Source organism: Bufo gargarizans, chromosome 11 (genome assembly GCF_014858855.1).
Source record: "Bufo gargarizans isolate SCDJY-AF-19 chromosome 11, ASM1485885v1, whole genome shotgun sequence".
In the NCBI taxonomy this organism is placed as follows: Eukaryota; Metazoa; Chordata; class Amphibia; order Anura; family Bufonidae; genus Bufo; species Bufo gargarizans.
Genome location: NC_058090.1, coordinates 7,602,325 through 7,615,801, shown reverse-complemented (window position 1 = coordinate 7,615,801; position 13,477 = coordinate 7,602,325). Strand labels below are relative to the sequence as shown.

Genomic DNA, 13,477 nt, shown 5'->3' with positions numbered 1-13,477 from the left:
GGATACCAGAGACGCATTAGACCTCTCTGCTCTCCCGGGGTTGAGCTGCGCCAGTGCCAACTTATCTGCACTGCTGCCTCCCCCACAGAAGCAATAGGAGGATCTGGGCAGCAATGGCTCCCCTACATCCCGCCAGCTAGGGGGTCGCCCGCACGCCAAGCCCCTCTTCCAGCTTCCTGCCACTGCGGTGCCAGTGGCTGAAGGGGCGACCCTGCTGGAAAGGACTGAGGGTGAAGACGTCGGACGGTGAGATGGCTATTCCAGCCCATACCCCGTCCCTATCTGCAGCATCTACCCCTCTGGGTAAGGGGGGCACCCGTGGTCGCTCATTCTGAGCGCTCATCTGCAGGACAATGCAGCACAGCAGCATCCTCAGCACCCCCACGCCGTTCCCCCCCACGCTGCTATCTTTCTCCCCCCCCTCCCCCTCATTCGGGGCTGACTCCATTTTTCTCTTCTCTCTCTCCCCCTTCCCGCCGAGAACGGGGGGCGGGGCTTAGCGGTCCCGGCAGGGGGCGGGGCTTACGCGCGCGTCATTTTGGGGGCGGAGCTACGTTCTCCTTCACAGGAGACATTTCAAGCGCTGGAGGGGGCGGAGCTTGTTCCCCGCGCTTTCTGCTGAGGTTTCCCGCGCTTCCTCACTCCTGACAGGAAGCTGGGACACGGTGGGGGACTCTAACCTCCTGTGTACATCGCTCGGCTTCTGTGGGCGCTCTCTGCTGCTCACTGCTGTTCACTGCTTCTCTGCTGCTGCTGATCTGGGCCATCTCCTGACGTTCTTCTGAGGCACTGGTAGGACAGTTAACCCTCTCCTAACCCTCCTGGTCATAGCTGCTATAACCCTTTGTGGTCTCTATATTAGAGTACAACCACACTTCAGCATGTCAGATCCCACAGGTGCCCCCAAACCCTGGTACCATGCCTGTACCGCCTGTAAGGAACTTTTTCCGCGGGGGCAATCTGAGCCGCATTGCCTTGCATGTCAGGCCCCGGTGCAGGGCCCGCTTCCCGCTGCGCCCCCCGGTGCCTCTGAACCCCCTGACTGGGCTAGGTCTCTGTCTCAGGCGGTGGAAAGCCTTACACACGTAGTGGGCCGTCTCGTGGATAGACCGCCTCTCCCGCAGGCTGCCACAATCCCTGTCGCACCCGCTGGGACTACCGTTTCTGCCGCCCCCACTGGTTCCCTGCCTCCCAGCGAATCTTCCAGGGCCCGGCATACTCAGAAACGTTCAAGGGTTGAGCGCACATCTTCTCCAGATGCTTCGCTCTCTCCGCCATGCGTGCGAGCTCAGTCAAGTCTATCCTCTCAAAGGGATACGCTTTCTGAGGGAGGACTGGCTGATTCGGACGTGGACATGGACTCAGAGCTTCCGTCCAAATTGGCGTCCGCGGTGGGGCATCTTGTCACTAGCATCCGTGATACCTTTCAGCTACACGATGACCCCCCCAGCTCTGAACAGGCCGGCGTGTCCTTTCTCCGCCCCAAACAGGCCTCCAAGGTTTTTCCCATACACGCTGATTTTTCTTCTGTGGTATCCAAGGCTTGGACTCGGCCTAACGTCCGCTTTATTACACCCAAAAAGCTGGACATTTGTTATCCCTTTCCAGCGGATTCTGTGACCACGTGGACATCCCCGCCTAAGGTTGATCCTCCCGTGGCTCGCCTGTCCAAAAGCACTACTATTCCTGTACAGGACGGATCTTCCCTCCAGTCTGTTGAGGACCGTCGTACGGAATCCCTCTCCAAGGCCATATTTACTGCCTCTGGTTCGGCCCTTAGACCGGTCTTTGCCTCCGCCTGGGTTGGCAAAGCGGTCTCTGAATGGGGTTTGCAACTGGAACGGGAGTTAGGGTCGGACGTCCCTGTTCAGGACCTCCGTTCCTTAGCCCAACTAATTGTTCAGGCCGGAAAATTCGTCTGTGAGGCCTCCCTTGATGCGGGTGCCCTCATTGCCCGTTCCTCTGCCCTGGCAGTTTCTGTCAGGAGGGAACTCTGGCTGAAGGTTTGGGTGGCGGACGCCGCTTCCAAACGCTCTTTGGCCGGCCTACCATTCACGGGTTCCCGCCTGTTCGGAACCCGTCTGGACGAACTTATATCAGAGGCCACGGGTGGGAAGTGTACTCACCTCCCCCAGTCCAGGCCAATGGGCGCCCCCCGTGGTCGCGCTGGTTAGTCCCATTTTCGGTCCTTTCGCAAGCCCACCGGGTCTAGACCCGCGGCCAGTTCTTCTTCCTCTGGCCCAGCCCAGGATAGACGCAAGAAGCCGTTTTTTCGGACGCAACCTACCTGGCGCAAGTCCCAGCCTGCACGGGCTCCCACAGGCCAGCAGCCCTCTGCCTGAAGGTGCGCCCCCACCTTCTCCTATTCAGGAACGTATGGCGGGCCCACATCTCAGACGCATGGGCGCTCGAGATTGTATCTTGCGGATACAAAATCGAATTTGCGTCCATTCCGCCAGACCGTTTCTTCCGATCCCGTCCTCCGCGAGATCCCGTACGAGTGGCCGCCTTCTTCGCGGCCATTCACTCTCTAATGGACAAGGGTGTCGTCGCCCCCGTGCCTCCGACGGAAAGGTTCAGGGGGTTCTACTCGAACCTCTTTGTGGTTCCCAAGAAGGAAGGCTCAGTGCGTCCGATCTTGGACCTAAAACGCCTGAACCGTTTTCTCCGACTGCAGAGATTCCGGATGGAGTCTCTCAGGTCCGCAGTGGCCTCCCTGGAAAGAGGGGATTTCATGGCCTCAATTGACATTCAGGATGCATACCTCCACGTTCCGGTTGCTCCATGTCATCACCGCTTCCTGCGCTTCGCGGTGGGGGACGATCACTTCCAATTCGTCGCCCTTCCCTTTGGTCTGGCGACGGCTCCTCGAGTGTTCACCAAGGTCCTGGCCCCTGTCTTGGCCCTTCTACGTTCAAGAAGTGTTTTTCTTCTCCCATACTTGGACGACATCCTGGTCAAGGCACCCTCCTTCTCTCAGACATCCCGCAGTGTGGAACTCACTCTGGAGACCCTGACGCGGTTCGGTTGGATTATCAACCACCCCAAATCTTCCCTTACCCCCTCCAGACGGCTGATCTTCCTGGGGATGCTCCTGGATACAGAGTTGGCGGAGGTCCGCCTTCCGTCGGACAAGCGTCTGGCCCTTCGCGGGTCGGTTCGCAGTCTCCTCCGTCATCACCGCCCTTCCCTCAGATCCAGCATGCGGTTGTTGGGAAAGATGGTTGCCTGTTTCGAAGCGGTGCCGTTCGCACAATTCCGATCCCGCACCTTTCAGAGGGCAATTCTGTCGGCCTGGGACAAATCACAGAGGAGTCTGGACAGGACCTTTCTTCTGCCTCCCCTGGCTCGGGCTTCCCTCGGCTGGTGGTTGCATATCCCTCTAAGGGGGAAGTCCTTCCGTCCACTGAACTGGCTGGTGATTACCACAGATGCCAGCTTACGGGGGTGGGGGGGGGGTTTTCCCTCCCCGGTCCGTCCAGGGCGTTTGGTCTCTATCGGAGTCCAGACTTCCAATCAATATTCTGGAACTGAGGGCGATTCTTCTGTCCCTCAGACACTGGACCCATCTGCTGAGGGGCCACCCTGTTCGGATCCAATCGGACAATGCCACGGCTGTGGCATACATAAACCATCAGGGAGGCACTCGCAGCGATGCAAGAGGTGACCCTCATTCTCCTCTGGGCGGAGACGCACGTGCCGGCCTTATCTGCGATTTACATCCCGGGGGTGGACAACTGGGCGGCGGATTTCCTCAGCCGGTCCACCATCGACCCGGGAGAATGGTCCCTGCACCCAGAGGTGTTCGAAGCCCTTTGTCTTCGCTGGGGTCGCCCCGACGTGGACCTCATGGCCTCCAAATTCAACCACAAGGTCCCCCTATACCTGGCCAGGGCACGGGACCCGAAGGCATACGGCGCCGACGCGCTCGTCCTTCCGTGGCGCGAATTCTCCCTTCTGTACGTCTTTCCTCCTTTTCCCCTCCTGCCACGGGTTCTTCGGAGGATCGCGGCAGAGGGCGTCCCCGCGATTCTAATCGCCCCGGATTGGCCCCGCCGGTCTTGGTACGCCGACCTAATGTTGCTGTTGGCAGACGCACCGTGGCCACTGCCCTCCAGGGAAGACCTTCTCTCTCAGGGACCGATCTTCCACGAGCATTTAGGCTCGCTACGTTTGACGGCGTGGCTATTGAGACCGCCGTCTTAACGCGACGGGGTTTCTCCGCGGACGTAGTCCGCACCATGATCCGGGCTCGTAAGCCCGTATCCTCTAGGATCTACTATCGGGTTTGGAGGTCCTATCTGGGGTTCTGTGAGTCCCGGAGCATCCTACCTCTCCGGTTTTCTCTTCCCACAATCCTGTCCTTCCTCCAGTCGGGTCTGGACCTGGGGCTGTGCCTCAGTTCTCTGAAGGGTCAGATTTCGGCGCTGTCTATTCTTCTCCAGCGTCCCCTGGCCCCTCTAGGGCCAATTAAGACCTTTTTACAAGGGGTGGCTCACTCTGTTCCGCCGTACCGCCCTCCAGTTCCTTCCTGGGACCTGAATGTGGTGCTCTCGGCGCTCCAATCAGCCCCCTTCGAGCCTTTACGGGAGGTCTCCCTTCGCCTTCTGTCCTGCAAGGTCATCTTTCTTGTGGCCGTCACGTCTCTCCGACGGGTGTCGGAGTTAGCGGCTCTTTCTTGCTCCGAACCTTTCCTGATCTTCCACCAGGATAAGGTTGTGCTTCGGCCTGTCCCGACTTTCCTGCCAAAGGTGGTCTCCGCCTTTCACATCAATGAGGACATCGTCCTTCCGTCGCTCTGTCCCTCTCCTTCCCACCCCAGAGAACGGGAACTGCACCGTCTGGATGTGGTCAGGGCGTTGAGGATTTACTTGGAGGTCACCGGGTCCTTTCGGCGCACGGACTCCCTGTTTGTGGTTCCGGAGGGTTCGCGCAAAGGGTTGGCGGTCTCCAAGGTGGCTATTGCCCGTTTCATTAAACTGGCGGTGTCTGAGGCTTATCGAGCCAAGGGCAGACCTCCGCCTTTCGGCGTCACTGCTCATTCCACCAGAGCAGTCGGAGCTTCCTGGGCGCAGAGGCATCGGGCCTCGGCTGAACAGTTGTGCAAAGCAGCCACTTGGTCCTCTCTGCACACTTTCACAAAGTTCTATAGGGTGCATACGCATGCATCAGCGGATGCTGCTTTGGGCCGCCTGGTTTTGCAGGCAGCGGTTTCCTGATGCTCTGGTGGTGTTCCGCCTTGGGTTTGTGGTCCCTCCCTTCTTGGACTGCTCTTGAACGTCCCAAGGTCTGTGTCCCCCAAGGAAAATGGGCGAGAAAAGGAGATTTTTGTATAACTTACCAGTTAAATCTCTTTCTCGCTCTTCCTTGGGGGACACAGCACCCACCCTTCTGTGTTTGGTTACAGGGTTATGGTCTGGCGCCCCGTTGGGTTGCTGACTGGTTGTTTCCGTTATTGGTTGTTATCCTTTCACTACTTGGACACGCAACTGGTAGCCTCTATCTCCAGGCTGAGGGTATAGCTGATGGAGGAGGGGCTTAACAGTTTTACTTAGTGTCACGCCTCCTAGGGAGCTGAGCTATACCCAAGGTCTGTGTCCCCCAAGGAAGAGCGAGAAAGAGATTTAACTGGTAAGTTATACAAAAATCTCCTTGTTTGCCAACATTCTCATTGGTAGCCATCTAACTACATGAATTACCCTAAGTGCCCTGTTTAACCTGCAGATTCTTGTAAAATTATTTCATAAATTTGATTTATGGTGTTAAGGTAAGCAACTTTTTTTTTTTTTTTTGCAGTATATTTTATATCAAAGAAATTTCATTATCTGTGATTCATTTTCCTGAAATAAGGCATGTGTATCGCTGCAGCATTTATTGCTGACTGTTATATGATCATTTTTTCACCCCAATTTTTCCTCTTGAATTGCAGTGAAGGAAAGTGAAGAGAAAGAGGTTCTTCTGAAGACCAATCTCACTGGCCGACAGAGTTCCAGTTTTAAGCTTTCCTTTTCTGGAGGGACGAAGACAAACCCCACCAGCCAGTCCACAGCAAGCAGCTTACCGGGTTCACCTGGCTCTCCCGGTTCCCCTGGTTCTCCTGATTCCCCTGGATCCATTTCCAAAAGCACACCCCAGACGGCAGCTATTACAACAAAGGTATTTAATGATAGAGATATTAGAGATCCACTGAGCGATTAATCTAATACTGTATGGAGCTCCTGCTCCGTGCAGTATTTGAACGAGGTTTTATGCGAATCGACTTTAAATGTTTCATCCAAAGTCTATTCCAGGGGTGGCCAACCTTACAGACACAAAGAGCCAGAAAAAAAAAACGTATGACTGCCAGGAGCCACAAGCTATACATTTACACAAATATGCGTGCACACGACAGTATTACTGCAACTGAGTTTTCAAACATTTTATGGAACATTTGGCCCATAATAGAACAGTCCTATCCTATTTTTTGGGGGGGGACAAGGTAACTATTTTTTTCTGTTACGGTGTTCACCGCATAGGAGATTTTTTAAATATTTTAATAGTTTGGACTTTTTCGGGCATGGCGATTTTATGTGTAAAATTGGGAAAGGGGGTGATTTAAACTTTCAATATTTTGGTGTTTTTGTTTTAATTTTTAATTTTAATTTTTCACTTTTTATTTAATAACTATAGGGCAGCAGGGAGTTCACAATGGCAACCAAGGCTTCAGTAGCATCCTGGCTGCCATGGTAACCGTCCTGGATGCAATCGCTCAGATCGGCAGCTGCCAAAGTGATACATGATGGGGTTAATGTGAGGCACAGGTCCAACCGTTACTAGTGATAACCCCCATGTGCCTCATAATAACCCTATCAATTATCCATATCCTTAAATAATGGGCAACATGGGGTTAATGCATGAGCTACAAACATGAACAGGCACTTGGTATTGGCACAGTCAATCCATGTGCCTCATATTAATAAGTGGCTTGTATTCTGTAACTCACATTAACCCCATGTTGCCCATTATGTGAGATGGTACTTTGGGGGTCACTTACTATTAATCTCACATGGGGTCCAGTCCAAAAGCATGTAGCCAGCCTGACATTATAAATAATTAAACATGGCAGTGGCAAGATTGGGGTTAATGAGTCACATTAACACCATTCTTGCTGGCTGCCTGAAACATGTTTTTTGCCTGCCTTTATTTTGAGGCAGGCTAATCACTCTTGCACTGTGTGAGTGTGGGGTACCTTTTATGCTGGCTGCTCAGTGCACACCGACTCTGGGGTTGACGCTGAGGACAGGACACTCAGGAGGAGGCTGCTGCCGCTCGCCGAGCTCAGTAGCTCAGACGGCGCAACAGTTTCTTACCTCCCCCGTCCCTCCTCCTTTAATTAGCCGCACATTCATTGGTGGCAGTGGTGCGGGCAGTTTTAGGGCCCGCTCTTTTCACTGCTTTCCATATGAGGGAGGGACTCCCTACCTCCCTCCTCCGCTTAGAAGGCCGAGCGCGGCACACGCCATGTTCTCTTGAGATACTAGGCTACGCAGCCTAGTATCGCAATAACACAAATCCCCCTGCGAGCCGCAAATAAAGTTGCAAGGAGCCACGGGTTGGCCACCCCTGGTCTATTCGCTCATCCCTAATCATTTTATCAGCTATTCTTTGGCTGCACTTAACTCCCTGGCAGCAGCACAGTGTGTGTGTGTGTGTATATGTATACTATATGTGTTTGTGTGTGAGAGATAGATATATATATATATATCTCTATTTATATATTATATAGTTCACACTTCGTTTGTGGGTTAAAGGTAAATTGCATTATGGATTCAGTTACCACGGACCATAACGGAATGCCTTTAGATTCACCTTTTAACAACAAAGTATGAACGAATAAAAAAAAAAATATATATATATATATATATATATATATAGCATATCGCCAAGTAGTCATGTCACCAGAGTGGTCATGTCAGGCCCTAATTAAACTAAAGGTGACCACATTGTTTAACCCCTTAAGGACCGGGTCATTTTTCACCTTAAAGGGGTTGTCAGAGTTATGAAAAAAAATAATATAGCACTGAAAATCTGATATATAACTGATCTAAGCAAGTTTTATGCAAAAATATATATATCTATTTCCTCATTTCCCTGGTTCTTTTCTGGCCCTTTGTTTACATGCAATAAAAACAATCTCTGCCCCTCCCCCTGCACTGCTAAGGGAAGTGAATACAAGAGCTGCCCTGAGTGACATGTCTGCCTGCTGGGAGTCTCTGCAGCATGTTGTATGTGTAGGACCACAAGTCCCAGCTGTATAATGACACTGCTAAGGGAGTGGATACAAGAGCTGCCCTAAATGCTTGGAGAATCAACAGCAACTTGTAAGTGTAGGACTACAAGTCCCATCTGTATAATGACACTGCTGATACACACAGGATCTTCCCCCTACCTTCTTGTGCAATGCTCTCTCTAGTCTGTCATATCCTGTGCCCACATTGTCTCCTCACTGCCTGCAGAGCTACCCAGTGTGTGCAGCTGAAGGGGTTAAGAATCCTAGCAGAGAGTAGTTGGCAGTGAAGGGGGCGTGGTCAGCACAGTGACATCTCGTTTACAGGCTTGTAAATGACCTTTATCAGAGCAGGGAGAGAAGCGGACATCACAGGTCATGTGACCCTCAGTGAAATCTGAGAAACCAGCCACCGGAGATAAAGTGAGTTAATTGGAAAGCTGTTACATTTGCTTAGTTAGGAACATAGAAAGAACAAAAAAATAACTCGGACAAGCCCTTTAAGGACCAGACTGATTTTTGCAAATCTGACGTGTCACTTTAAGTGGTGATAACTTTAAAACTCTTTTACTTATCCAGGCCATTCTGAGATTTTCTTGTCACATATTGTACTTCATGATAGTGGTAAATTTGAATTAAAATATTTCATTTTTTATTTTTTTTTATAAAAAAAACAAAATTTACCCAAAATTTAGAAAATTTTGCAACTTTCCCAATTTCTCTTCTTTTAAAACAGATAGTGATACCTTTATATAATGGTTATTACTTTACATTTCCCATATGTCTACTTCATGTTTGGATCATTTTGTGAATGCCATTTAATTTTTTGGGGACGTTAGAAGGCTTAAGTTTAGAAGCAAATCTTGAAATTTTTCAGAAAATTTCCAAAACCCACCTTTTAAGGACCAGTTCAGGTCTGAAGTCACTTTGTGAGGCTTACATAATAGAAACCACCCCAAAATGACCCCATTTTAGAAACTACACCTCTCAAGGTATGAGAAACTGATTTTAAAAACGTTGTTAACCCTTTAGGTGTTCCACAAGAATTAATGGAAAATGGAGATGAAATTTCAGAATTTCACTTTTTTGGCAGATTTTCCATTTTAATCTTTTTTTCCGCTAACAAAGCAAGGGTTAACAGCCAAACTAAAATCAATATTTATTGCCCTGATTCTGTAGTTTACAGAAACACCCCATATGTGGTCAAAAACTGCTGTATGGCCACACGGCAGGGCGCAGAAGGAAAGAAACACCATATGGTTTTTGAAGGGCAGATTTCACTGGGATAATTTTAACTTGCCATGTCACATTTGAAGACCCCCTGTTGCACCCCTAGAGTACAGATGAATTTTGGTTGCTCTATATTACACTTTTTGTGAGGCAAGGTAACCAAAAAAAATATAGCTGTTTTGGCACTTTTTAATTTTTTTTTATTTACAATGTTCGTCTGACAAGTTAGATCATGAGCTATTTTTATAGAGCAGGTTGTTACGGACACGACAATACCAAATATGACAACTTTTTTGGGTTGTTTGTTTCAGTGTTAACTAATAAAGCATTGATGAAAAAAATAATAATGTAGTGTCTCCATATTCTGAAAGCCATAGTTTCATTTATTTTTTTCCAGTATGAGATGACTGGTACTATTTTGGGGTGCGTATGACTGATCCCTTTGCTATTACCCTTTTTTTTTTTTTTTTTTTTTTAACTGTGTTCACCTGAGGGGTTAAATCGTGTGATATTTTTATAGAGAAGGTTGTTACGGATGCGGTGATACCTAATATGCATACTTTTTTTTATTTATTTAAGTTTTATACACTAATATCGTTTTTGAAACAAACAAATTAATAAATCCTGTTTTAGTGTCACAATAGTCTGAGAGCCATAGTTTATTTTTTGGCCGATTCTCTTATGTAGGGTATCATTTTTGTGGGATGAGATCATGGTTTGATTTGTACAATTTAGGGGTGCATATGACTTTTTGATGGCTAGCTTTTACACTTTTTATGAAAGTAAGGTGACAAACAAAATGGCGATACCTAATTTGTGTGTGTGTTTTTTTTTTTTTTTTTTTTTTTTTATATTTCTCATTATAAAATCAGGGGAAAGGGGGATTTTTTTCTTTAACTTGAAACTTAATATTTTTTTTTATTGAAAACCCTTTTTTAACTTTATTTCTGTCCCACTCTGGGACTTCAACTTTTGGGGGCCTGATCCCCTCTGCAACGCATTACAATACATCTGTATTGTAATTCATTGCCTGTTCGTGTACTACAGTGAGTAAGTAGTACACCAACAGGTTGGCACCCGTAGAAAGCAGGTCCCGATGACGTGCAAGGCATTGGGCAGCCTCTGCACGGCATTGGGCTGCCTTCTGACACATTGAGTCCCCTCCACAGCAGCGCTCACTCACCCGTCGCAAACCACTTTTATTTTGCGGTCAGCGCGGACCACGGCATAGAAGGGGTTAATCTGCCGGCATCTGCTTTTAGAGTGATGCCGGTGGATACAGCAGGGGCCCGGCTACCAGGGACTGCTGGGCTCCTGCAGTGATCGCGCACCGCTCCGCGACCCGCCCGATCAGCCCGCCGTGCATGTACGGCGGAATGCATTCTGGCAATGCATCCCCCGCCATACATGCACGGCATTTTGCGTTAAGGGGTTAATCTGTCTGCTTTGTTGTTGGCCGTCCTGTGTCCGCAATACCAACTAAACGACTCATTGAGTGTGGCCCGACCGCAGCAGGGCTGCGTCACCACCACTCCAAAAGGTATTACTCTTTATCAACTTATTGGCAGACTGCTAGTGCTAATTAAATGTTATTCTTATCAAACTTTACAGGGAGGCCTTGTGGGACTAGTAGACTATCCAGATGACGATGAGGAAGAAGATGACGAAGAGGAGGAGGAGAAGGAAGAGACTGTACAACTCAGTAAGAAAGCAAGGCTTGGCTCTTAATACCAGCAATTTGTTTGAACAAATCCCATCAAACAACTGATCTCCCACAACAACCGAAAATCCACCGCAGCCGGGCACACCTCGCTGTGAGCGGGTCTGACACAAACCAACATGTAGATATCTGCTCATAAGTGCCAATTCCCAGGAGCACGAGGGAGGGAAGACATGACATTTGGAAAGGATTTGGACGCCTTGTACTCTCCCGCAGACCACACATTGCCCTTTTCTCAGGGAAGGAAATAAAGTCAAACAAAAATAAATAAAAATAAAAGCCAACAGGGCAGGAGTTTCTTGTTGAACTCTCGATTGGCTGGTCAGATGCTCCGAAGCTTAACGCAAGAGGAGGAGAGAGGCTCTGAGATGGCGCCGTTTAGAAGAGGAAAGTCTGCAGCTATATATACAATGGATGCCAGCACTTCTGATTGGGTGGATCGTTTCCACCTCTATAGGATTCACACATCCTGAACGTTTTTGTTTTTTTTTCTCTTTTTCTGTCATTGCATTTGCCACAACTGGTTTTAAAAGAAACCCTTGGGTGGGGTGAGCCGATTATATCATTCATTTTCTTCAATATTTTTATTTTCTCAATTTTTTTTTTTTCCAGTTCTATATCCCCCATATGCCCTTAAACTGCAGCTTTCTTTTGAAGGTGTAGGGGAAAATCTCAACCCCCATGTTGATTAAAAAAAAAAAAATTGAGTGGAATTCTAGATGTGGTCAACTCGTGTCATGTATCATTTTATATTCCTTTTTCCCCACCCTGGGTGTATGCTGAGTTGTTGAATCTATATTTGGGACCATTAAATTTTTTTTTTCATGTACTTTGATTCTTTTTGTGATGGTTACATGCTTTCCACAGTTTTTTCGGTAGCAGAGGATTTGATGTTGAAGAATGAAATCTGGTTTAAAGGGAACATGTCACCTGGATTTTGGGTATAGAGCTGAGGACATGGGCCATCCGCAATACCCAATCCCCATAGCTCTGTGTGCTTTTATTGTGTGAAAAAAATGATTTGATACATATGCAAAAATTGCATGAGATGAGTCAGAGCTTGAAAATGACTCTTCTCTGGTCACACAAGTAAGATATGACTCTTTTTATGTTAATTTGCATAAAAGGCGGGAAGCACAAAAATGCATAATAGTTATTGAATTTGTCTGCAAATGAAATTGTCATTTGTATGTTTAGGGTAACACAATGAACGTTTAGAAACGCTCAGTGAGGGTAGCATAGTAGAGGTGACAAGTTCCCTTTAAGTCTCACACATCCAGACTGTGGGTGTTAACCATAATGGCGCTGCTCCATTCACAAATGTTACGTTGGTCTTTGTATTGATCCATGTTTTGTAACCAGCAGACACCGGAACGTCACAATGGATCCCTTTTGGTTTTGCACAAAATTGTCTTAAAATGTGTTGTTCTCATCCGCTGTGGCAATAGAAATAGTGTGTCAGTAATGCAGTATATATGTGGAATTTGCCAAAAATATCATATGGCTTGATACATTTCCAGTTCTCAGGAGTGAAAAGCAATATGTTTACAAATGTTTACACACTGGGTATTTTCCAGGCAGAAAATCATGTGGACTTTGTGGGGGAAAAAAAAATCAGCATGCACATTGACCTGCACTACAGATTTTAAATCTACAGCATGTCAGTGTCTGTCAGATTCTGCAGCAAATCTGCAATGGATTATTTTTTTTTTCCCCACTGTCCTCTGTTGACGTGCCATTTAAAGGCTTTTTTCCAAGAGCTTTAAAAAAATTGGCACAGGGACTGTATCCTGCTTGTGATGCAGCAGTCATTTCACATCCATCATTCACGTGACCACTGCAGCCAGTCATCAGTCATGGAATGATGGACCGGACGTCAATGTTGCTGGGACAAATGGAACCGGCATGCTTGAAACACATTATTTCAGTCGGCACTGTGCTTTGTGCTGGTTTTTTATAATAATAATAATTATTATTTGGAATACCCCTTGACAGGGATTATGTAATGCTCTTGTGCAAAGTGGCCAATGCCACACATGTCTTGTTTCAAGTGAACGAACGGACGAAAGATTCTGACATAAGATATCACTTTTTTGGCAGAGAGCAGTCTGCCATTGGCTATCAGAAACTTCCATAAAAGGGGTTATCCTGGTAAATATAATGATGACCTACCCTCAGGATAGGTTATCATTTATGAGATTGATGAGGGTCCAAGTCCTGCTACACCCGACGATCAGCTGTTACAGATAGTCTTCTCCCTC

At 48.1% G+C, this 13,477-nt stretch overlaps 1 protein-coding gene across 1 annotated transcript in view; it reads left to right on the top strand.

Moving 5' to 3' along the window:
* The window catches only part of PPP4R3A (protein phosphatase 4 regulatory subunit 3A), a 66,425-nt gene extending 54,374 nt beyond the window's left edge, over positions 1–12,051 (top strand). The window contains exons 14-15 of the mRNA XM_044272109.1: positions 5,930–6,156; positions 11,108–12,051. Of these exons, the coding sequence (XP_044128044.1) occupies positions 5,930–6,156; positions 11,108–11,224 (344 nt within the window). The 3' untranslated portion in view covers positions 11,225–12,051. The remainder of the gene's footprint in view (positions 1–5,929; positions 6,157–11,107) is intronic.
* The last annotated feature ends 1,426 nt before the right edge of the window (positions 12,052–13,477 follow it).